Source organism: Chrysochloris asiatica, unplaced genomic scaffold (genome assembly GCF_000296735.1).
Source record: "Chrysochloris asiatica unplaced genomic scaffold, ChrAsi1.0 scaffold00101, whole genome shotgun sequence".
NCBI lineage: Eukaryota > Metazoa > Chordata > Mammalia > Afrosoricida > Chrysochloridae > Chrysochloris > Chrysochloris asiatica.
The window spans coordinates 9,172,320-9,197,206 of NW_006408619.1; the positions used below are offsets into that span (position 1 = coordinate 9,172,320).

The window sequence follows — 24,887 nt, forward strand, 5'->3', positions numbered from 1 at the left end:
CACAGATGTAGTGTTCCATCTGGCGAGGTCCATGTGTATAGTCGTCTCTTATGCTCTCTAAAGAAGGTATTTGAAATAAACAAATCATTTGTCTTCCAGAAATCTATCATTCATTCTCCAGCATCATTTCTATCACCAAGTCCAAATTTTCCAACTACTGGTCCTTCCTGTTTGCTCCCAACCTTTGCATTCCAATCACCAGTAATGAACAATACATCTTGATTTCATGTTTGATCAATTTCAGATTGAAGACATTGATAGAATTCTTCTATTTCATTCTCACTGGCTTTAGTGGTTGGTGCATAAATTTGAATAATAGTGGTATTAACTGGGCTTCCCTGTAGGCGCATGAATATTATCCTATCACTTATAGCTTTGTACCTCATGACTGATTTGGATATGTTCTTTTTGACGATGAATGCAACACCATTCCTTTTCAACTTGTCATTCCCTGCATAGTAAACCAGATTCAAAATGGCCAATACCAGTCCATTTCAGCTCACTGAATGCCTAAGATATCGATGTTGATGTGTTCCATTTCATTTTTCACAACTTCCAATTTTCCCAGACAGTATGGGTAATAACTTATGTTGCATTGATTAGAAATAAAGGCATCTTAAACAAACATTATTTTGGAGATCGCTAGATACATGGAGAGATGGATGGATAGACACATGGATAGAAAGTTATTTAAATATCCATACCTTCATTTTCAAATAAGATTCTCAGTGAAACCACACTGATTTCTTAGAGTACTCTCTTCTTTCTCCTCACTTATGATCTCAGGGACAAAATCACTTTTTGAGAGCTTTGAAACCTCAGGAAGCCCTTCTTTTAGAGTTACCCTAGGTCTTCTGTAAGTGTCTGGAACCCACCTTCCTACAACCAAGGGCTCACTCTGTCTTACTCAGCGCTTCCCCCTTCTAGCTGCTTTCTCCCAGGATTCCGTGCATCACTCCTGAGCCTTCCTCCAGATACTCTGGTGGGTCGGCCTCAGGTTCGGTAAAAACAGAGCCATCTAAAGGCAGGCAGGTTAAAACTTGGATGTTCTGCTCTTCAGCCAAGTCATGCACTCATTCAAGGAGCCTTGTTGGCACAGTGGTTTAGCATATGGCTGTTGTCCAAAAGATTGACAGTTCAAATCCACCCAGCAACTCTGCAGGAGAAAGACTGGACAGTCTGTTGTCATAAAGATGACAGCCAAGAAAATTCTGTGGGGTAGACCTCCTCTGTCACCTCCATCACTAGGAGTCAAAGTCAACTCTACAACAACCAATAACAATTCAGTATTTGGTGAACGGAAAGCTTTGGTGACCATTTTTTATTTGTGTCAAAAATGTGTAATTCATTTCTTCCATCTGGCCTGGCAGCTCTTACCTAAATATTCTTTGCATATTTCCCCCGCTTGGGCTTTTGGAATCAGCATGAGACTGTGATTTCTTGCCATGTAGCACTATTCTGCTTCTCTTCCTACAAGTTGGCCTCATTTTGAGTAGGGGAGCAAACGCTGCCCATCCAATCATGTGGTTTAATTGTTCCAAGGAATGCATGCTTCCGTGATGTGGCTGATCACCGTATAGTGGTGGTGCAGGTTATGTGTTGAAGAGTCGGTTCCGATTCAGCCACCCTGTACAGGGTTTCCAAGGTTGTACATCTTTACAGCAGCAGAAAACCTCATCTTTCTCCCACGAAACCACTGATAGTTTCGAACTGCCAACCATGAGATTAGCAGCCTGACTCATAACTACTACAGGTATCTAAGGGCCCTAGTCTTGGGAATTCCACCTCTCTTCTCTGTCAAACCAGTAAGCCTGGGTAGTTTTGTTTTTGCTTTTTGATTATATGATTTTGAGTTTTGTTTCACATTTTCTCCTACTTTCTCTAGGACATCCTAATGTGATTCCTTTTAGAGTTATCAGCAGTGACAGTCAGGCATGAAACAGAAAAATAAAACAGAGTCCACATCTCCCACCATATACAAAAACGAGCTCAGAATAAAGATATGTAAAACTATCAACCATGTCTAAAAATGCACAAACATAAGAAGATACTTGTTGTTGTTGTTGTTGTTACGTGCCGTCGAGTCGGTTCCGACCCATAGCGACCCTGTACAGGGTTTCCGAGGGTGTAAATCTTTACGGGAGTAGAAAGCCTCATCTTTCTCCCACGGAGCGGCTGGTAGTTTCGAACCGCTGACCTTAAGGTTCGCAGCCCAAGTCGTAACCACTACGCTACCAGAGCTATGCAACTAGGACCGCCTAAAAATTAAACATCTGTGTACATCAAAAGGCTTAACCTAAAGAGTAAAAAGAATCTGTAAAAAAAATTTTGGCAATGATATATCAGACAAAGGCCTAATCGCTAACATTTATAGAAAACTTCAACATATCAGGAACAAAAAACTGAAAACTCTAATTTCAAAATGGGCAGAGGCCATGAATAGACACTTCACCAAAGAAGGCACTCAGGTGATCAACAAACACATGAAGAAATACTCACAATCATTAGCCACTGAAGATATACAAATCAGAACAACAATGGTACATTATCTCACCCCAGCATTAATAGCAAAGTTGAAACAAACAGAAAACAGCAAATGCTGGTGAAAGTGTGGAGAGATTGGAACCCTCACCCCCTGCTGGTGGGATTGTAGAATATTCCAACCACTGAAGACAACAGTATTACGTTTCCTTGAAAAAACTGGAAATAAAATACCATATGATCCAATCATATATAGTATATATGTATGTGTGTGTGTGTATGTGTGTGTGTATATATATATACACACACACACACATATATTAGAGATTCAGACTTGCCTTGTGTAACGAGTTCAGGAGTATTCCATCCATTTTTATGTCCTGGAACAATCTGAGTAGAATTGGTATCAGATCTCCGAGTGTTTGGTAGACTTCTCCAGAGAGGCCAAGACTCTTGTTGGAAGGTTTTGTTTTTGTTTTTGTTTATGACCTGTTCAATAACTTCTTTTGTGTTAGATCTGTTCATATTTTTTACGTTGGATTATGTTAGTTTGGGCAGGTAGTGTGTTTCTAGAAATGTGTCCATTTCTGCTAGGCTTTTAGATTTATTGAAGTATAGCATTCTGTTATATTCCTTTTGTTTCAGTAGGTTCTGTTGTGACATTGCCTTTTTCATTTATTATTCATGTTGCTTGCATCTTCTCCTTCCTTTCCTTTATTAAACTTGCCAGAGGTTTGTCCACTCAGTTTATTCTTTCAAAGTACCAGCTTTTGTTTTTTTTTTAATTCCTTCTATTATTTCTTTTCATCTAGTGACTATAGGTGTATTTTGTTGCTCTTTTTCTAATAGTTGGAGATGTTGGGTTAACGTATTTATTTTGGCGCTATTCTGATGTGTGTGTTTATTGCTATAAATTGCTCTCTTTTTTATATAATTTGCACTATTTTTTCTGTGCCCCTAACAATTTGGATGTTGTATGTTCATTCTCATTTGATTCAAGGAATTTTTTGTTGTTGCTGTTCTGTTACCTAGTGGATTTTTTTTTTTTTAACTGTAAAAAAAAATTCTTTTTGGTGATAGCAAAGCCTGCTCCCATTCCATAGTTCTTAGACATACTGATCAATGACACTGGTTAAATTCTATTTACACTTTGTCAACATTCTCATACTTTCTGTTCTAGTGTTTGACTTCCATTTACTGGCTTTCCTTCCCCCGCCTGTCAACTTTTGTACCTAGTGATTTTTAAGTGTAGTGTTATTCAATTTCCACATATTTGAATATTTTTCCTTGCTCTTCTGTTGTTGATTTCTAATTGTATAGCATTGTGATCTGTGACGATGCTGTGTGTATTTCATTGTTTTTAAAGTTTGCTGAGCTTTGCTTTGTGCCCTAAAATAGAGTCTATATTGGAGAATGTGCCATGTGCACTGGAAAAGACTGTATATTGTGGCATTGTTGGGTGGAATGTTCTGTATACATCTGTGAGGTCTGTGTGATTAATTTTAGTGTTTAGATCTTTTGTATCCTTAAGCTTCTTTTTAGTTCTGGCCTTCATCCACAGTGATGTATTAGACTTTCTTACTATTATTGCATTTTTCCCAAACTGCTTTCAGGGTTCATTCTTTGTCTTTGGTTTTGCAAAGTTTGATTATGATGTTTCTTGATGAGTTTTTTGGGGAAATCTATCATATTTGAGGTTTGTTGAGCTTCTTGAACACATATATTTTCTTCTTTCATGATATAAGTAAGTTTTCTTCCAAAAAATCTTTGACAGTTTTCTCAGTGCTTGGTTTTTTTTTCTCTCTTTCTGTTCTGGAATTCTGGTCAAATGTAAGTTAGTCCTGATGGTGTCCCATGATTTTCTTAGGCATTCGTCTTAATTATTGATGTTGTTCTTTTTTCTGGTTGATAGGAAATTTATCTTCAATTTTGCTAATTCTGTCTTCTATTGATTCAGTCCTACTCCTTTTCCCTTACCATGTGTTATCTATTTCTGAAATGTTAGTAGTAGTATTCTGGATTTGAATTTGCTATTTTTGTACAGTTTCCCATTTCCCATTTATTTTGTCAACTTGATCAAGTATTGCTTTCCTGAATTCTTCTATAGTTTTGTCTGCCTTTTTGTGTGTGTCTGGTTTCTTTGATCTCTTTCTTCATATGCTGAAAAGATCTAAATATCAATCTTCTGAATTCCTTATCAGTTAGTTCCAATAGCATTTCTTCGTCCTGAAGATTTTCTGACCGTGTATCTTGGTCATTTTTTGAGCCATCTTATCCCTTTTGTTGGGTTATATGAAGTTGTCTGTTGTGTGTGTTGTGAGGATGCAGTTATTTTGTCCATTTGTTGAAAACAAGTTGGTTTGCTTCTGCCTGCTTTTTTTATTTCACTTTGTTTTCATATATCCAAGCACCAAAGCCGGACAGCTGAAGTGTTCACCACCAATCCTTAGGTGAATTTGGTAGCAGGTGGGAGTGTAGGAGTTAGTCTCGGATCTCTAGTTGTGTGTAGCAGCTGAGAGCAGGCTGTAGGCGGCTGTTGACTGCTGTCTGTTTTCATTCCAGCGACGTGGGAGCAGGTGGTATCACTAGTCCAGTAGGTGGAGTGGCATATGGCTGGGTAGAGTCGATAGCTCCTGACTGCTGAGGGAAAATAGAAACAAAATGGGGGTGCAGGGAGTAAGAGGAAGAAAAAAGCAAGGAGGGAGAGAGAGAAGACCTAAGAAGAAAGAAAGAGGAAAAAGGAAACAGAAGCATGCAGTATTGGCATATGGCAGGATGTGGTACTCACTCAGTGGGAGTGTTCAGGGCCAAACACAGAGGGTCAGGGCGGATGCTACTGGATATGGAGGGGGTGGGGGGCGGGACTCCATGGTTTTTATTAAAGGGAGAAAATAAAATAGAAAGAGGAAAGAACTAAAAAAGAAAAAAAAAAAACAGTACTAATGTAATATGGCTTCCGCAGGAATGTGGAGCTTACTCGCAGGCACGTGTACTGCTGATCCTCAGAGGGACAAGGTAGGCACTATGATCACAGACGCAGGGGCTTGGAGGGCACCACTCCACAGGATCCAAAAAGAAAACAGAAAAGGGGTGGGTAGGAAAAAGAAATAAAGAGAAAAACAAGAAGAAAGAAAGAAGAAAAAGTATCACGGTTAGTGAAAAGTACCAGCTGTCAAACACAGGGCTTGCTCCGTAGGAACGCACACTGCCGACAGGGGGGCACGGGCAGGGCATCCACTCTACTGGGGTGGGGGAGCAACATGGGAAAAAGAAAAGAAAAAAGGTGAGGAGGAAGTGAAGAACTAAGATGAACAATAAAGTGTCTCAGCACTGGCAAGGGAGGGTGTTTTGGCTAGTCACGGAGACATTGTGGAGGTAAGGGGGAAGTTCACCCCCTCTCTGATCATCCATCACGGATGTCAGTGTTGGTGCAGGGCTAAGCGAGCAGAGCTGATTATCTGGTTCCTGCTCTACCTGGAACGCTGCTTACAATAATTCAGAATGGCCACAGTGTGCCTGCTGGCTTGCCAGTGGCCTCCTTGTTCACTGTTCTCGCTCGTTCTCTTCCACTCATCAGTATTGGATCTACGTTATCCTTCCCTTTGAAGCTCTGAGTTGTCATCCGTATCCATTTCACGTGCTTTCTCACATCTTTGCTGAAGAGGGAAGGTCAGTTAGTGTATCTACCTGGTCTACCATCTTAGGTCCCTCTTTAAATCTTCTTGATGGGCATCTGGTTTCCAAAAAGTGGTCATCCCCTTCCTTACAAAGTACATGCCTCATCTAGCCATCCTTTCTGTGTCTTCAGGAGTAAGATGAGGCAGTCTGCTTCCATAAAGATTTACAGCCTCAGAAACCCTGTGGAGCAGTTCTACTGTGTCTGGAAGGGTCGTAATGAGTCAGAATTGACTTGACCTCCATGGGCGTTTTGGCTAGTGCCCCTGCTGGGAGGGTCAGAGATCACGCCTCCAGGGTGGGTAGGCTTAGCACCTGCCAAGCACACGGGAGCTCTGTTGGCAAAGCAACTCGCAGGTTGTACCTAAAGGGATGGGTCACCGCACTGCTTCTGCTTCCTTTCTTGCCCCTTGGAAGTTGTAAAGCTAATCAAATTTTATGATTCTTGTAGAAGATCACATTTTATGATTTTCCTTTGAAAAGAATTGTTTCCTTTTAGCTTTTACCCAGAGCTGTACTTCTCCACATGCCCTCTCTTTACACACTCCTAACATGCCTGCAGTTTAGGAGACAGCACAGACGCTGTTCAGATGAAAATGGACGATGTAGCCACTGGTTCTAACAGGTTTGGGAATAGGGTGCCAGTGGGTGCTGACCGCCAGCCCCGCCCCCAGAGAGGTTTTCTCCTTGGGGTCCCGCTCATGGCATGCTTGGTTCCCACACAGGAGCTGGGGAGCAGTGTTCTCGACGCAGGTACTGTGCTCTGGTGATGAGCCTCACCCGACACTGTCCTCAACAACCACCGTCTCGCTCACTCTCGCTTTGTGGTTTTTTTAGGGCCCAGGAAACCTTCATGCAGTGGGATCATTGCCGGAGGTTTTACAACTTCCTCATGGCTGACAACATGAAGAAAATCATCCTCTCACACAGGTAGGTACCTGTGCTTTCTGCTCTTTCTCAGCTTCTGTCAGAACTTCCATACGTGTTGGGGTGGAAGTGTGCTCCATCAGGTTTTCAGTGACTGATGTTTGAGAAGTACATTGGTTGCCTCTGGGTGGACTCCAACCTCTGACCTTTCAGTTGCTTAGCCACCAAGCATGTTAACCACCCAGGGAGTCCTGAGCTTCTCTAGGGGTTCGTAAAAGCCAGAGTCCTGTTTCTCCGATGGGAAAAGACAGTGGGGACGATGCAGTCTGCTGACTATGTTTGTTGCTTCCTTAGAAGCTAACGTGGCCCAAGTTATCAGAGGTCACCAAATCTTTCATTGTTATTATTAACTGCCTTCAAGTGAGTTCCAATTTACAGCGACCCTCTGTAGGGTTTCCAAGGAGCGTCTGGTGAATTTGAACCACCAACCTTGTGGTTAGCAGTCCAGTGCTGATTCTACTGCACCACACCAGGATTCCTCGTGCTTTCATATTCCCAGGAAATTCAAGATACGAAACTACTGCACCAGCCCTTCCTAAATTAGAGGAAGGCTAAGGTTGTCTAGGTAGTCTCTCCCCAGTATGCTCGTGTGCTTAGTTAGGTTCAGGAATCATTCTTTGCAGACTCGTTGCCACAGACCCACAGGATTCTGACCAAGCAGCAAATGTCAGGCGTCCCACTGTGGGCTCCCAGCACAGTGACCGCTCCTCCCTGCTCAAACCTCTGCATAGTCACCCCTCTGTCCTACTTCTTCTGGCCAGAGTCCTTCAGTGGTTTAACCCCCACAAAGTGTTCTGACCAGGCCTAGTGTGCAGTTGTTGTTGTTGTTGTTAAATGCTGTTAACTCGGTTCCGATCCACAGCGACCCTGTATAGGGTTTTCAAGGAGCGGCTGGTGAGCTTGAACCACTGACCTTACAGTTCAAACCAGCCTTGCAGTCCAGTGTGCTAACCCACAGCGCTACTCAATAAATATTAGCAATGATTTGTATCATTGTGATTATTCATTCTTGTTCTCTCTCTCCCCTTCCGTCCCTGTCTCATCCACTCCTGCTGGACCCCCACATACCTCCTGGCCTCTTCCATACCACTTACAGCCCTTCCCAGCTCATCGTGTAAGGTCGCCCTCACTCTCCCTGCCTTGCAGGAAGCCAACTCCTTCTCCCTTACGTTGGTTTTCTATACCTTCCCCCTGCATGAATCTGGTATCGCTAACTAAACTGTAAGGCTCTGGAGGCCTTGGGCCTATTTGGATTTCCACAAAGCCTGGCACATAATGGACATTCCAAAAAATACAATGAGTTAGATTTTTGGCACCACCCTAGAAACTGCAATTTGGCTAACTGATGCGTTTCTGATTGTCTTTAAAAAGAAAACATGGTTCGGCCCATCCCACCACACACACTGGTCTGGGCCTTCTGCGGGCGGGGCTCTGCAGCTGCTGTGCTGTTAACTTGTGTGTGCTCAGTCCTGTCCTCAAACAGGGAGACCTGTGTCCCAGGGCTGACTGACACAGACCCATGATTGAGCATCTGCTGTGTGCAGCCTTGAGTGGAGTGTGGCCCAGCTGTGATTAGGTGGATCCCTGGGTGGGTCCCAGGATGTGCTGAGGTCAGTCACATAGCCAGAGGGTAAAGCCAGGCCTCAGACCTCAAGCCCAGATCTTCTGCCCACCTTTCCACACCTGAGATGGAAAATGACTCTTCCCAGAGAAAGTTCCTGCTTTGTCAAAGGGCTTGGTCTTCCTGTTGATTAGTACAGGAGGTTCCTCATGTCATTCTTAGCAAATTGGGAGAGATCTTTGGGTGTACTCTAATATATTTTCTTTTTTAAAAAAATTAAAGACAAAAAGTCAAACATTCAGACACTTGAGAGAAACTTTCAATGGTGAATTTGTCCCATAGGTAGAATTCTATCTGACTAAATAATCATTTGAGGGGGAAATAGATGTTAAAGGATGTGTTCCTTTTCTTGTGAAGACGTTGAGAGTGGATACCAGGACATGTTTCCACAATGAATTTCCCCTGTTGTAGGACCGGACCTCACAGCCCACCTGCTTCTCCTTCAGCTCCGTGATTGGGAATGGAAATCTAAAGGCTACACATTTCCACCTCTGCTTTTCTCTCGAGGAGCTTTTTCGTAATAGAATTGGTTACTCTACTGAGTATATTAGCTTTTTAAGCCAACAGGCCCCAGAGCTGGTGATTTGTCCGAATGCTACGTAATTGCTTTCCTTGTTGAGTGGCACGAACATCTCATAAAGGGAAGGGGATCTGCCCAGGCTGAATCGTGTCAACACCCATGTGCCGATGGGGCCCCTACTTTAGGCCCACCGCCCACCACTCCCCACAGAGCCCATCCTGAGACTTCCACTCTGCTCTGACTGCTTGGCCGTGCTCACCTGGGCTTGAACGCATCTTTAGTTTGTCTTGGTGCCCCCGGCATAACACAGAGTGCATCTTGACCCCTGAAAAGGGAAACAAGGTCTTGAGGTCCATCTTTCTGCGGTTATTCAAAAGTCAGCAGTGCAAACTCATCTTCTGGCATATTATAGTTGTTGTTGTTGTTGTTAAGTGCCATCGAGTCGGGTCCGACCCATAGCGACCCTGTACAGGGTTTTCGAGGGTGTAAATCTTTACGGGAGTAGAAAGCCTCATCTTTCTCCCGCGGAGCAGCTGGTAGTTTCGAACCGCTAACCTTAAGGTTCGCAGCCCGATTCGTAACCACTACGCTACCAGAGCTCCTTATTATAGAGGCTTAAAAAAAAAAAAAAGACAGAAACCTTTTGCAGGCACGTGGAGTCCAATTTATGGAGACCCCACGTGTTGCAGAGTAGAACTGTTCTGTGGCGTTTATTTGGCTGTAGTCTTCACAGGGACAGATTACCAGGCATTTCTTCTGTGGTGCTGCTGTGTGGGTTCAAACTGTCAACTTTAGGTTAACAGTCCGTTGCAAACCAATTGCACCACTAAGGGATCCCTTTCTGACTATCTGTGTATGCCTTGTCAAAGGCTCTCCCACCTGGCTTGCCTCTGGGCCAGGAAGCAGGCTCTGCTGTGGTGGTTTATCGCCTGCTTCTGATTCTTTGTTTGCGTGCATGTCTCGTTTCAGACAAGCTCTGTTTGGAGACCGTGTTAAGAAACCACAGTTCCTGGAGGACACAGACCTGAGCCGGCTCTACACAGCAACGTCCCTAATGCAGATCGATGACAATGTGATGAGGTGTGTTCAGGGGTGGGAAGGGGTACTCGGCCCTGCACACATCCGTGTTCACCATTCTCTAAATGCATTTCCAATTTTAAAAACAGAAGATCTCATGGAAAAAAGCCAGATTTCAAGTTTCTCTTAGAAGAAAGAACAAGGGCTTGACTGTGGTTCTATAGCCCCTCATAGTGTGAGCAGCTTGAACCAAGAAGCTGCGGCCCTCTGATGGGGTGACCCTTTCTTTAGGTAATTTCTATGGATTCCACTTAATGATAAGTTACTGTGGGCCCACCCTCTATTAGTAGGCACTTAGATGCCATAAGCCTCACATCTCTATTAAGAAAGGTCCTACCTTAAGCTACATTTTACAGATGAAAAGCTGAAGCTCAGAGAGGTGAACTGTTTGCCTTAGGTCACACAGCCAGTAAGTGGCAGAGCCAGGATTTGAACCCAGGTGCCAGAGTCAGAGCTCTTAACCACTGCACCCTGTGTATCTTTTCTGATATGATGAATTCATTCAGAGACCAGCTCAGCCTTCAGACCTAATGACAAGTATTATATTAAACTTTTCCTTTTGTGCTGTTTTCTGGTGTGTCTCAGGAAGTTCCATGGCTATAACTCCCTGAAGGAATATTACGAGGAAGAAAGCTGCATGAGGTATCTGCACAGGGTGAGTGTCCAGTACCACCACAGGGCAGCAGCAGCATCTCAGAGTGAGCTCCAAGCTAGCCTCGCACGCGTCTCTCCTACACGCCCTGCCTGGAAGCTCAGCCAGACTCTGGCGCTGACTGCTCTGGATATTTACCTGGGCTGATTAGGAACAGCCAAACTCTGACCTTCTGTTAGCTCGCTACAGTCATCCCATGCTTCCTCCTAGACCAGTCTGTTCCCTTGTCCATGTGAAAACCCTTAAAATTGCCCACTCTGTTTTTATCTTTTGTTAGTGTAATACTTCCTGGAAGATCATTGTAGATTCCCCACGATCCTCGACCCTTTCTCTGACCGTGTGTATCTCATAAGGGTGGTGCTAGGACGAAACGCAAAATTCCTGCCATGGTCTGATGAACACAGAGCAAAATGGATGTATTTCTGTATCAAAAGGAGAAGGAGCATGTCTGTTGATAAGAAGCTCTGGTAGCGTAGTGGTTATGAGTTGGGCTGCTAACCTCAAAAGTCAACAGTTGGAAATTACCTGAGGCTTTCTACTCCTCTGTAAAGATTTACAGCCTCGGAAAGCCTATGAGTCAGAACTGACTCCATGGCACACCTCCACCACCACAACCACCATGTCTGCTGATAAGTTAAACTGGTTTATACCAATGCAGTTTTTAAAAAGTACTGTAATAAACTTATGCTAAAAAGAACTCCATATATTTTTTACCTGAAACACCACCAAGCCAGTCTCCCTCATTCCATCCCTACACAATTGATCTTTTTACCCAAAAGTGTTGTTGTTAGGTGTCATAGAGTCAGTTCCGACTTATAACAACCTTATGCATAACAGAACAAAACCCTGCCCGGTCCTACACCATTGTCCTCACAATTGTCGTGTGAATCCACTGTTGAGTGCCTCCAACCTGAGGGGCTCATCTTCCCGCACAGTATCTGACAATGTTCCACTGTTCATAAGGGTTTCAGTGTCTAACCTTTCAGAAGTGGTCCGCCACCTTCTTCCTAGTCTGTCTTAGTCTAAAACTTCCTCTGAAGCCTGTCCACCATGGGTGACCCGGCTAGTATTTAAAATGCCAGTGGCCTAGCTTCTGGCATCACAGCAACACACAAGCCACCACAGTACAACAAACTGACAGATGAGTGGTGGACCCAAACACAGGCGTTCCCACTAATCCTGTTCATACCCCATGTTGGTGTGGTTCACCATTTCCCCAGCTAAAGCAGGTTAGCCATCTCTCCCCTAGTCTAACATAATCACCCAAGCATTTAGTGTGTTCACTAAAATAATTATAGAAATGTTGCACTATCTGGAGCCAAAGTCTGAGACCTCCAGGGAAACACAGCCACTGGGTACACCACCTGGGCATGGCTATCCAGCGGTGTTCGAGTCCACCCATCAGCACCATCTCCACTGAAACAACAAAAGGAGACTCTGTTGGTGTCTTTGCAAAAGTGGGTGTTGAATGCAGCCTTGCCAAGAGCTTCCCAGTATCCTCCGGCCTATTGTCAACCTTCAGATTCTTCTAGAAAGGCTCCTTTAGAACGGAGCACACTCCTTTTTGGCTCCCCCACAACATAAGCTGAGCAAATCTGTACATAACCCTTTGTAAAATCATCTTTCTGAAAGAGATGGCCAATCCGGAACTTTGGGAAGAACATCAAAAACACTTGGCTAGTGAGTTCCACTGAGTATGTATTCTGTCTCCATCAGAACACACGGTCCCTTAGGACACTGCAGAGCTACAGTCCTTCCATGGCTGTAACCACAGCGGCAGTTTTACCTCATCCCACGGCAGTGAGTCCAAGGCGTCCTTAACCCACCTGCTCAACAAACCAAGCAGTGACCCTTTGCTTCAAAAACATGTCTGGTAGTGAATTTGGACTAGAATCAAGGGGGTCTGAAAAGGGAATTGGTAACTTAATTCTACTTTATATTCTCACTGCAGATTTATGTGCCCCTCATGCTGGTTAACGCAGCTGATGACCCCTTGGTGCATGAAAGCCTTCTAACCATTCCAAAATCTCTTTCGGGTAAGTGTTTCCTCCTGAGCCTCCCCCCAGCCACTCAGCAAATTCCCACAGTAAATTCTGTCACCTTCACCAGGCCTCAGCAACTGGAGACCAGCTCTAGGGAAGGGGCATCTCGTGCAGTGTTCCTATTCAGCCTTGCCTGATAGCCCTGGGGCTTTGAGGGAGACTGGGCAGAGACCTGCTCATTTTCTGTCTTGTCCAAGGAGGCAGGACTGCCGTACAGTCCCATAGCCAAGAGTGATGTTTGGTAGTCACCTGGATGGAGTTCTGTGGCATTACTGTCTCAGGGTTTGGGTTCCATTAAGTCTGAGAGTTTGACTAAAACAAATATATCAACTTAAAACCTGACCTGAAAGCCAGTTCTGCTACCTCTTGTGGCAACCTCTTTATCTGCTTTGAGGATAAAAACACAAGCAACTGAAAGAGCAGAGAACTTTGCTCACAGGAACTTCACTACCCTTTCCTACTGGAGCAGTCTCATTCCACATCGACTAGGAGTGCCAGGAGAAACCAGAGAGAGGGTGGCAGAAGGAACCACGTGGAAATTTCAGTCACTTGGTGTTGTAATAGGAGGCTTTAAGAAATTCACGAGAAATGGAATTAAAAGCTCGTGGAAGTTTTCCATGAACTTTTGAATTTCAGACCCTCAGGAATGAGCCTTAATGGTACACTGGCTAAACACTTGGCTGCTAACTGAAAGGCTGACAGTTCCAATTTACTCATCTGCTCCATGGAAGACAGACCTGGAGATCTGCTTTTATATAAAGATTACACCTGAAGAAACCCTATGAGGTAGTTCTACTCTGCCACATAGGGTAGCCATGAGTCAGAAGCAACACAACTGCACGTAACAACAACAGTAACAATTTCCCTGCCCTCCACAGTCCTCCTCTGTGATGACGCTTCCTCGTGTAAATGTCATGTGTTAACCAGAGGGATTCTGATTCTGATTCTTTCTCCACCCAAGCTGAGAGACTAGCTAATCGTGTGGATAGAGGACCCAGGCAGCCAAAGCTGTTTGACTGCTCAGGGTTGAAGGCTCTGTGTTTGGGAGGTGTCTCTGTGTGTTCTGTGGTAAAGGCTGTATCTGCCAACCCCTTTTCACAAGCTTGCAGCCCTCAAGTAGCCCACTGGGCTACATGTGCAGTTGTGAGGGGAGGCAATCACAGCCGGTTTGCTCCGTGCAGCCAAAGTAGCACTCATCACTCTAATGCTGTCACCCATAAACATAAAACTGTGAGAGGAAAGGAAGAGTTACGGGACAAGAGCTCTGCAGTGCCAGGAAAGACCTCCAAGGCCTGGAGCACCCAGCAAGGGGACAGGTGCTCCCTGATGTACCTGGCTGCTCGTTTTACGCATATCTTCAAGAGCATCCATCACTAGCCCATTGGGCAGTGACCTAAGCGTGGATTCCTAACGTCAAGTTCCAGATTATGTATTCTCAGGACAGCCATTTAGCATAACCACTGAAAGCTGTGGACGTCTCTGAACACGTCCTGCATCTTTGAGTTAAGTTTTAGTCTTCGAACTCAGAGCCAATGAGGAATCACTGATTCTTTTGACTTCTTCTTGTCTGGTAAATAGCTGTGTGGCGGTGGTGGCTGTGAGCTGCTGACCTTACAGTTAGCAGCCCAGCTAATCCACCACACTACCGGGGCTCCTAAATAGCTGTACAAATACTGTGAATCCCAACTCAGACTAACCCTTACCAGTAGCATTGGCATCGCAGAGAGAAGTGTGTTAGAAAAGCAGCCTCAGCTGTCCCCAGGGCTCTTCAATCAGAACAGCATTTTGACAAGATTCTTCAGGTGATTCCTGTGAGTCACCTGGGGAACTTTAACTATACCCATGGGAGAAGTTTCCCTTCTTGCCCATCCCCACAGAGATCCTGATTTCATGTATCTGGGTACGGTCTCAAGTAAAACCAATTGCCATGGGTTGATACTGACTTATCACAACCTCCTGTGAGTCAGGTAGAACTGTGCCCACAGAGCTCTCAGTGGTGGGTTTTTTACAAGTAGATCACCAGATCTTTTTTCCAAGGTGCTTCTGGGTAGACTAGATCCTCCAACCTTTCAGTTAGCAATCGAGTGCGTTAACCTTTTGCACCACCCAGGGACTTTGCAGGTTGGCACGGGGAAGCTATAAAAACTCCCTGTGCACCAAAAATTGATAAGTACTAAGCTAGAGTTCTAAGTTCTTCAGCTGGTACCCATCCTTCCAACACCAAGCTGCCATTCTGAAAACAGCTAGGTCCCTGTTTTGCCTGCCCTGTCATCTCCCTCCTAGTTTGGTGACCGAGGTAGTAAGTAGGGACTGGGCAAATCCTAGTCCACTCTACTCCACCCCCGCTCACATTAGCACCTCCTACCCTGTACGGAGGAGTCCTGCTGTGGCGCTGTGGACTAATGCGCTGGACTGCAAAGTCGTTTGAACCACAAGATCGGTGGTTCGAGCTCACCAGCTGCTCCTCGGAAACCCTATACAGGGTCGCTATAGGTCGGAACCGACTCGACGGCACTTAACAACAACAACAACAACCCTGTATAGGGTCGCTGTGAGTCAGAAGTGACTCCATGGCACATAACCACCACCACCACCACCACCACCACCCTGGAACTAGGAGCCCCTGATTGGTGCCGATGCACTCACTGTTAACCGATAGATTAGAGCTGAGTCCATTCAGAGACACTTCGGAAAAACTAATCATCCCAAACCCTGTGGAGTGAAGTTCTACTCTGACACATGTGGGGTTGGTTGTCTTGAATCGATTCTGATTCAATAGCAGTTGGTTGATTTGTTTTGCCTTTTTTTCCCCCCTTTGGCCTGGAGCTCAGGAGAGCACAGTAAACTCATACAGCTTCCTTTCCCCTGCAGAGAAACGGGAGAATGTCATGTTTGTGCTGCCTGTGCACGGGGGCCACCTGGGCTTCTTTGAGGGCTCCATGCTGTTCCCAGAGCCCCTGACGTGGATGGACAAGCTGGTAGTGGAGTACGCCAACGCCATCTGCCAGTGGGAGCGCAACAAGTCACAGTGCTCCGACACAGAGCAGGTGGAAGCCGAGCTGGACTGAGGCCTCTGGACTCGGGTGCGCTCCAGCGGCCTCCTCTGGAACCCACGTCCCCTTGCCGGCTGTTTCAGGTCTCCTGTCTCCCTCAGTGACCTGGATCTGACCTCACACCATCCGCAGGGGCCGCCCACCAGGTATACCTGTCTTGGAGCAGACAGCTCTACCCGGAGCCCCAGGCCCTTTCTGTGCTTCGGTTACTGGTCTTCTCCGTGGCATTGTTAGGCATGGTGACAAGTGACAGGGTTGTCAGCCACCTGTCCAATTTCAGCATTTGATTGCTTTTAAGCCAATTAAGTCTAGTTTCCCTATTAAAAGTGTGTTGGAACTGCAGTTTTGCTTTGCGAATCAAAAGACTTTTCCCCAGAACAGAATGGGGTGTATGTTAGTTTGGTGGTGGTTGTATATGCTCTTATATAGACCCTGGAAAGAGCTCACCGACCTGGCCTAGTGCTGAAGATGCAACTCAGCGTGGAAGATGCTGGACTCTGACTTCTGACCTCTTATAAACGGCAAAGGAAATTCCCTTGAGTCACAGCCAGGTTATCTCCGTCACTGTCTTCTATGCTTTCCTGGTGATGAGAGTTACTTGGGTCACTTGTGGATAATTCAGCTTCTGTGGGCCTTCCCCTTGGAGGGGCCAATTCCACAAGTCTAGGAAGGGGCCTGGGGACTTTAATTTTTGACCAGTGCCCCTGGTTGATTTTCATCACCAGGCAAATTTGGGAAATGCTGTTCTATGAGGCCTTTAAATTAGAAATTTCTTGGTAGCTCGTTCTATTGAAATGCATCATTGCAGTTGTCTCTTGGCTCCCAGGGCCCTCGAAGGGAAGGCAGCAAGGCCTGCCATGTGGCTGCTCTCGTGGGACCACTCTGTGTTGTCTCAGGAGGAGCCCTAAAGGGTGGGAGTGCAGTGTGTGAGCCAAGGCCCTGCTCTGCTGCCCACTGGCCATATGACCCTAGAAAGGTCCCTTTGGACTTGAGTTTCCTCATCTGAAATTGACGGGCTGGGACCAGGCAGGTTGCTGGGATCACAACCAGTGCTCAAGTTCAATGACAAACTCAGCTTGCTGAGGTTTGAGAGACCATCCTTCCAGGGGAGCCTGGGAGCTCTTCTCCCAGTCCAAGAATGGAACTTTGATGCCATTAGCTGTCTTTCTTTTTTATCCTTCATTTCCACATAGAGGTCTTGTGGTCTTTTTTGCATCTCTTTAAGCCCTAAATTGTCCTTTTTTTTTTTTTAAACCCAGGTAACTCGGACTCTGACTTTTGATACCAAACAACTCAAAAGTTGGATCCTGAGTTGGGACAAATAATATTTCTAACTGAAAAGGGTGTTGGGTTTTTTTTTGGTGTTGTTTTAAAACCAGATTTTTTTCGTTTCAGATCCTATTTGTGTTTTCATTCTGTTGGGTAGATCTTTCCAAAGTGTGTCTTCTCAAATCAGAATGTCCCTCGAGGTTTCAAGTACCCTTTTTCTCCAATCCTGTCGGCACCTGAATATCTAAAAACCCTGCACTTTGAAAAATCCGCAGTTGCTGTCTGGAACTAAATAGTACTATAGTTGAAGCTGCCTGGGTACTTTTAAACAGATTTTACCATCTTCGGCTCCTTTGACTCCAGAACAGAGAGGGATATAACAGTGGCTCTCTGTGGAAGTTGAAGGGATACAAGAGCCTCCAAGCAGCAGGTGGATATAGTTTGGGGATTGGTCCACGTGACTGTGTAACTTCTATAACCTGAACAATTGTCTTCTGACAATCACCAGATCACCCTGACTCACTGACATCAGAAGTAACTGAGATTTCTGTAGTCTCAGCTTTGCTTTGGTAAAAGTCCTCACACCCCCTAAATCTGTGACTTTGCCCCCCCCTGCTTGTCATCTCTCCAGCGCACTTGCTTCCCATGTTCTTTTAGCACACATTGGCACTTTATCCTCTTCCCCTCAATTTGGAAGCTAGGCCTGCTCCTTTGTTACTTTTCCCTCCACCCAACCACATAGACATTTCCTGCTACTGCCTGGGCTTCTCAAGACTCTTTGTGAAATTAGGTAAACCAAGCAATCATTTAATAGGGTTGAATCACCATCGTAGGAAACAAGAACCTTCTTTCATTGCTTGGATTCCATCTCTTGACCTATTCCAACAAGTCAGTGGTCCAGTACCAGCTTCATTCAGAGACGAAGAGACGGTCCTGTGGTCACATACAGAGTACAGAGGTGGGGCCACCCAGGAGCCTTTGCTCCTCGGAAGACTGGCTTTTGAAGAGCAACTCTCCAGCCTGCACTGCAGTTCTGGTGGTCTCTCAGGAGGCAAGGCAAGGCAGGGCTGGGGGCATAGCTTTTGTTGCCACACAACTGGAATTTCGCCCACAGGACCGTGGAGGCCGGGTCCCAGCTGAAATCTTTTTTAGTGTGTGATTCTGAATGGCTCTTACATTCCATTTTGGTTCACATGGAACCAACTGAAGCCCTTTGTTCAAGCAACAAGCTCTCCGGCATGAAAATGAGAATGTGACTCAGAAGAATTCTTGTACGCGCATGAAAGAAAGCACAGAGGCATTGAGCTCACAGAGATGCAAACTGGCCTACTGAACACGGGTGGGAGGGGAAGAACATTTTATATGTAGGGCTATCTGTATCCTTGCTCCAGGTTTCCTTGCTCTTCTGCTCCGGAGTCATTCAATTCGGATGATAATGTGAGTTCCCTTCTTACTGTTAAGCTCCTATTTGGGCTAAAGCAAGGCTGAATTTTCAAAGTGTATTTCGAGGTTATATTTTTTAAATCAGACTAAGGCCATAAATTGCACAGACAGACAATTCTGTTAAACCAAGAAGGGAAAATACCCACATTTCTGGTTGTTCTCCTTTTCTCCTAAGAAAAATGTAAAGACACTGATTAGAAACAGAGCCCAAGCAAATCAGGATTATCTGACCCCAAAACGAGGTCAAGTGCATCTCTGATGCAATTATGTTAGAAAGGAGCTTAGCAGACTTGAAAAAAACTCCTCTCTTTCCTGGGGGAGTTTGCACCAATGACTCCAGACAAGAATGAAGACAGAAAGGTTTGGAATGATTACATTCTTTTCACCTTTCTGCAGTAGTTTACACTTAGAAACCCTATGATACGACATAAGAGTAGAACTGTAAGGGTGCTTCAAAATGTTCGTGAAAAATGGAATTAAAAGATGATGGAATTTTCCCCCTCATGTGCCTAAAGGGAGAGCGTTAACCTTCTTGGCATGTTCATGGGACCAGGATCCAGGAGACCTGGGTTCTTCTCCTAACTGTCTCTAATTCACATTGCATCTTGGGTAAGTTACTTCACCTCTCTGAGCCCTCTTCCTTAAACCATTGCCAAGACGACACCTCTAGGACCACTTCACCTGTTACTTGCCTGCACATTCCCACTTGACTTGTCTACAGCCCTTGCAGATGGAAAACAAATATATCAAGGTTCATCTTGAGGGGACTGAAGAGCGTCCGCATAAAATGTACTCTGCTGACCAGTAACCATTTGCCATAGAGTCAATTCCAATCCATGGGAACACCACACGTATCAGAGTGGAACAATGCTCCCTAAGGGTTTCAGTGACTGATCTTTTGGAAGTACATCACCAATCCTCCATTCTGCGGACCCTCTGGGTGGACTTCAACCTTTTGATTAGTGGCAGAGCTTGATAACGGAACACACACCCTCTTTCCCCAGGTCCCCCTTTTCCTGGTGAGGACCCTTGATAATGTCTAAAGTGCCAGGTCCTTGGCTGACTTCTCTTCTGTGTCTTCATAACCATCTCAATGTCTTAGCTCGGTCCCAGGGTGGTCTTGTGACTGGGGCAGGTGCTGCCTTTGGAACGAGGTGAGTGTTGCTAACTTAAGCATTCAGAATTCCCACGGCAGGGATTCTTCCTGCTCAAGCTTTCATCCCAAGACTGCCTGTCTTCATTAAAGCTGAACTTGCTAGGCAGCTGAGCTTATATCCCCTGGCGTCTGAAGAATCGCGCTCTTTGTAGCTATGTGACTTGAGCTCCGTCCTGCCAGCTCCAGGAAACAATACGTGTGTTCAAACAAGCCGCTGTCTGAGATACAAGAGGCTTTTCTTTTCCCCGTGGCATTGATTCCAAGTAACCTTCCGCCGAAACCTCATGCTGAGTTCAAAGGATATATAGGTCTTTGTCCTTTAGACAAGACAGGGAGTTAGTAGGAAGCATCTCACTGCAGTCTCCTGTCATAGTATCATCTGGAATTGTGTTCTTTGCCCAGAAAGCCTTAACTTGCCTCTTGGGAATCCCCTGGTATCACAACAACATCGCGGTGGTAGAATTCAAACTCTTCCATCGTGAAAGGTTGAGGAGAAGCCACAGCAAAACCTCTATGCTTTTCCTTACTGCTTTTCCTTACGTTCTGCCTCCACCCCTCCCTGAAGTTAAGATCCGGAAGCAGCCACCTAGCCATGTCTCTGACACCTTTCTGTCATTCTTTGCCTCACTCTGTTATTCAAAGCCCCTTGGGATTACTTGGATGCTTCAAAACGCCAGGAATAGTGGCCTACCTGTGGTATTTAGACTTCAAGCGGTTATGGGAAATAAGAAATCGGTGGGGACTACCCACCTCTTCATAAACTAAGGTTTGCTTTGCCAAACTGTACTGAAGCTAAGAGTAGGAGTTGAACTGGCCTTCCAAAACCAAGGACATTTCCTTTTGCCTGTCTTACCACTGCTCCTGCCTCGGGAATCTGTAGCCCCGAATTTTCCTGACATGGCCCTTGAAAACAGACTGCAGAGTTGAACTGGCCGGAGAAATTCCCAGAAAGTAGACAGCTGAACAGTCGGCCCTTCCGTGTTTTCTGAACTGTCTTTTCCAGCATGCAGGTGATCACGCTTTCTCGGTTCACTGAAGTTCATTTCTAACCGGTGAACTAAGTCTAACACTCTCAATTCCATGATGCTCTCAGCTTTTAACTGCACACTGTCCGTTAGTAACAAAATCTATAACCTACTTTCTCCCTGTCTTGATTCCCCGTTCACCAAGATGTTGACTTATTGCCATAAGTTGGGGGCAGTCCACTTAAAACACTTGCACCCTCTTCTCAGTGGGCAGTCTCCTTCCAGACCAGTCACACTGAGCAGCCAACAGGTAGCTAGAGTTGTTGACCTCCTTGGTCCCAGAGCAGCGCTTCCCTCCCAGGCTGTTCATGTGGGTGGATGGACGTTTCTGGGTGTAGGAGTTAGGTTTCATTTGGGCTTTTTGGTTTGGGTCTCTTTACTTTTCCTAAAGCACAAGTCCATGTCAAATCCTGTCATACTCTCCATACCAGTTCCAGATGACCTGGGTCTCTCCCACTGCCTCAGGAAGACCTTCACTGTACCTGAGCTTTTGACTTCTGCCACAGCAGCTGCCTTAGTCACGCCAGGGGGACGCCAGGGGGACGGGAGGGGGGAGGGAGGGATTTCTCCTGATCCGGGTTAGTCTCCCTTCAACCACATTCTTACATTGGCAAATCTGCTTCCAGATTGATTTTTGAGAACCATCACATTCACATTCCTCTTGTGGTGTTTCTGTTGGGTTCTGCTTTGTTTGGGTTTTCCGCAACTTAAAATGCTGCCCTGAAAATCATGTATTTTTGCGTTTGTGTTACGAGAAGCCTCCCTGCTGCCAGATCTCGCTGAGGGGAACTCGAGGACCCTCCAGCACTGAGGCACTTAAGATTTGCAACTAGCAATGCAATTTTTTCTAAATATGAGCATATTTACCTTTATTAAGAAATTATACTAAACAATGGTGTCCTTGATTGTTTTCTGTTTTCATATTTTGGTTTTATTTTAATTCTGTGTGGTGGTAAAACAAAGATCATTACAAACAAAAACTGTAATTTTTGTTATCTTTGATTCAATGGAATTTCTTTACTTAAAAAAATAAAAACTGAAAAATGCAGTGTGGTGGCTGGATGTTCTTCTGTACAGCGGGGGAGTCTCCATCTAAGGGGATCACTTCCTGTGTCTTCCAAGTCATGAGTACGAAGAAAAGGGGCAAAACACCAAGTTCTCATTTTAACCGAGTCTTGTAAACAAAGTGCAAAAATGTGACCAAGCAAAAGTGTCACCTCCAGGCACGAAAGCTGAGGACAGAAAGAAGTGACATACATTTTTCATCACTTGCTTTATAACGTGGACCATGTAGACAAAATGCAAGGTGAGGCGTAGATGGTGTTTGTCATGTGTACTCTAATAATCTTGGGAAAGACTGGTGACTATCACTTAAATGGGTTGGTTAGGTAGTAGGAATGTTTTCTTCTCCCTTGTGTCTGTCTAAATCTAAACTAGGGATCTGCTTGGCCCAGCCAAGAGAGTTATTCTAGCCTATGCATGACTCCACCCTATCCCAACATTTTTGCCTTCAATTTTCCTTCCTCGGCCATGCAAAACCTCTGACAAGTTAGGCTGAGTGGGGAGTCTCCAAGCACAAAAGTTGATTTGCAGAGTATTGCACTAGAATCTGATTGCCTGGAATCAAATGTCAAAAGTTCATCTTTGGTAGGCACGCTTACCATCCCCCTTCCTATATCGCACAGAATAGCCAGACTGTTTTGATCCAAGAAAACCAACTTCCAAAGGTAACCACCTATGAAAACTACCACCTGAAAGAGATTGATGGTCCAGGATGTTAGGTAGCTCAACACCAACAGCATGCCAACATGGTGATGTAGGGCCACCAGCACACAGCTGGACCTCTGCTGAGCCAACCTTCAGCATTTGTGTTCAGTGACATTTGTTGCTTCCTATCCCAATGATGCTAACAGGTATTATTCTTACGCCTGCCAGTAACATTTCACAGATCCCTCATCTCTAGTCTTATAGGGAGTGTTTTGCTGAGAACCAAATACCTCATTGAGTTGGCCTGCAATAGGACACCTTCCCCTCTTCATTTCTTTCTGGAATGAAGGTTCCATAGAAGAGGTTACGTGATGATGTCAGCCGTGTGAGAGAGAGGGGTTGGGAAGACATTAAAGGCAGCCTGAACTGCTAAACTTGAACTTTTCCCAAAGGGGACAAGTTCATGATCAGTGTTGTCTCTAAGGTCGGTGTCAGCTAGTGCAGTAACACATGATGTCATGGAGTGTATTATCAATTTTAATCATAGAATAATATGTGACCAATATAGTTGTAAACTGCTTAAATGTATTATTTTTAAGATTATATGAATACTAACAATTGCAAGGAGTCCTGGTCTGATGCTGTAGGATAAGCACAGAGCCACAAGCTCAGCAGTTCAAACTCACCAGCCGCTTCTTGGAAAGCGTACACAGGGTGGCTATGAGTCAGTACCAACTGAATGGCACCTAAAAACAGCAACATGAGTTTGAACCGACTCAACGGGCATTTAACAACAAAACAATTGCAAAATCTTTCTACAATAAATTACATTATTAATTTTATTAGTAGTAACTGAGTGGAAGGTGTGTTTTTTTTTTTCCTTTAATTACTACTTCATTCTCTTTTTTAAAAAGTTACTGATGGGCTCACAAGTACTAATTACTGCAATATTACTGGAAAGATTCCACAAAATTAGCAGCTGTAAAAATACCAGCATCAACAAAAACAACAGCGTGTGCTTGTAGCTTGTGCACACAAAACCATGTCACTCAAAGTGTCATCATAATTGGTAAGAATGATGGCTTTGACCAGAGCCCATCAAGAAGTTCGAAAAGGAAATTAGCATTGAGTTTTAGCCTTGTAGTATTGATATATGTAGGCTGGGTTTATGAAAAAGTTTCTGTTATATAACTAACTACAGGGATATTGTAACAATATCTGCTGAAACTGCACAGAATTTTATGACTGTCACCTGTGCCTGCACCCCTGCACCACCACCCCCTAGAGATGTTACTGTGCTGTGTGGTTCGTCTCCAAAGTGGGTCACTGAACTAACAAGCCTACAGGGAAAGCAAGAGAAGGATCTGGATATCATTTCCAAAACCATTCCTGGGTTTGGAGGTGCTGACCAGGTACTTAGTTAGCAGCAACATCAAACCTGGATTCCAGTTCTGTCCTTCGTAATAAAGTCACTTTGGGAACTTCAGGTGTCCACAGACACATTTCCTGCCAACTGGCAGAGTGACTTCAAGAGCACAACCCCAAGGTGGAACTTCTCTTCATCTAAAGCAGACCAGCTAGCCCAATTCTGGCTGCTGCCTTTCCAGCTCGGCTTTTCCTCCCAACCTGGAGGACTCAGCCCTCCTAGCCCTGCTTCTCTATCCTCTCTGCTCTGGAAAAAGTAAAAAATAGCTTTTCTTTAAAACTTTAACATCAAAACTTGCCAGAGTGGGTTCCTCCAAATCCTCGGGGGTTAGAGCAGGCTTCTCCAGCCTGGCTATAAAGTTGAGCCACCTGAGAGCTGGGAAAGAGCTTGAGGTCCAGGCTGTACCCCAGAACAAGTACATCAGCAGTAGGGAGGTTGGAGCCCAAACCCCAATAGTTTGAACCATTTCAGGAGAGAAGTCCAGGTTGAAATCACCACTTTGAAAGCTTTGACTCTTCAATGCACCTTCCTCTGGGGGTCTTGTTACAATGCAGATTCTGACTAAGCAGGTTGTAGGTTCTGGTGTGACACTGTAGGATAAACACTCAACTGCAAGGTTGCAAACAAGATGGTGGATTGGGTGGAAGTTCAGTAAGGAGCTCCGTCAGCAACAACACAGAATACAGGACCAAGCAGGCTCAGAGGATGGTCCCAGAACTCTGAACCACATATAAAGGAAGATTTAGAATGTTGGAAGGCTTACAGCTAGGGAAATTTGTAGCAGAAGCAAGAAATCCATTGCTTTCTAATTCA

At 45.0% G+C, this 24,887-nt stretch overlaps 1 protein-coding gene across 1 annotated transcript in view; it reads left to right on the plus strand.

The window, feature by feature from the left end:
- Positions 1-16,063, plus strand: part of ABHD2 (abhydrolase domain containing 2) — an 87,812-nt gene extending 71,749 nt beyond the window's left edge. The window contains exons 5-9 of the mRNA XM_006867125.1: positions 6,994-7,086; positions 10,194-10,304; positions 10,887-10,956; positions 12,905-12,989; positions 15,867-16,063. Coding sequence (XP_006867187.1) covers positions 6,994-7,086; positions 10,194-10,304; positions 10,887-10,956; positions 12,905-12,989; positions 15,867-16,063 — 556 coding nt within the window. The remainder of the gene's footprint in view (positions 1-6,993; positions 7,087-10,193; positions 10,305-10,886; positions 10,957-12,904; positions 12,990-15,866) is intronic.
- The last annotated feature ends 8,824 nt before the right edge of the window (positions 16,064-24,887 follow it).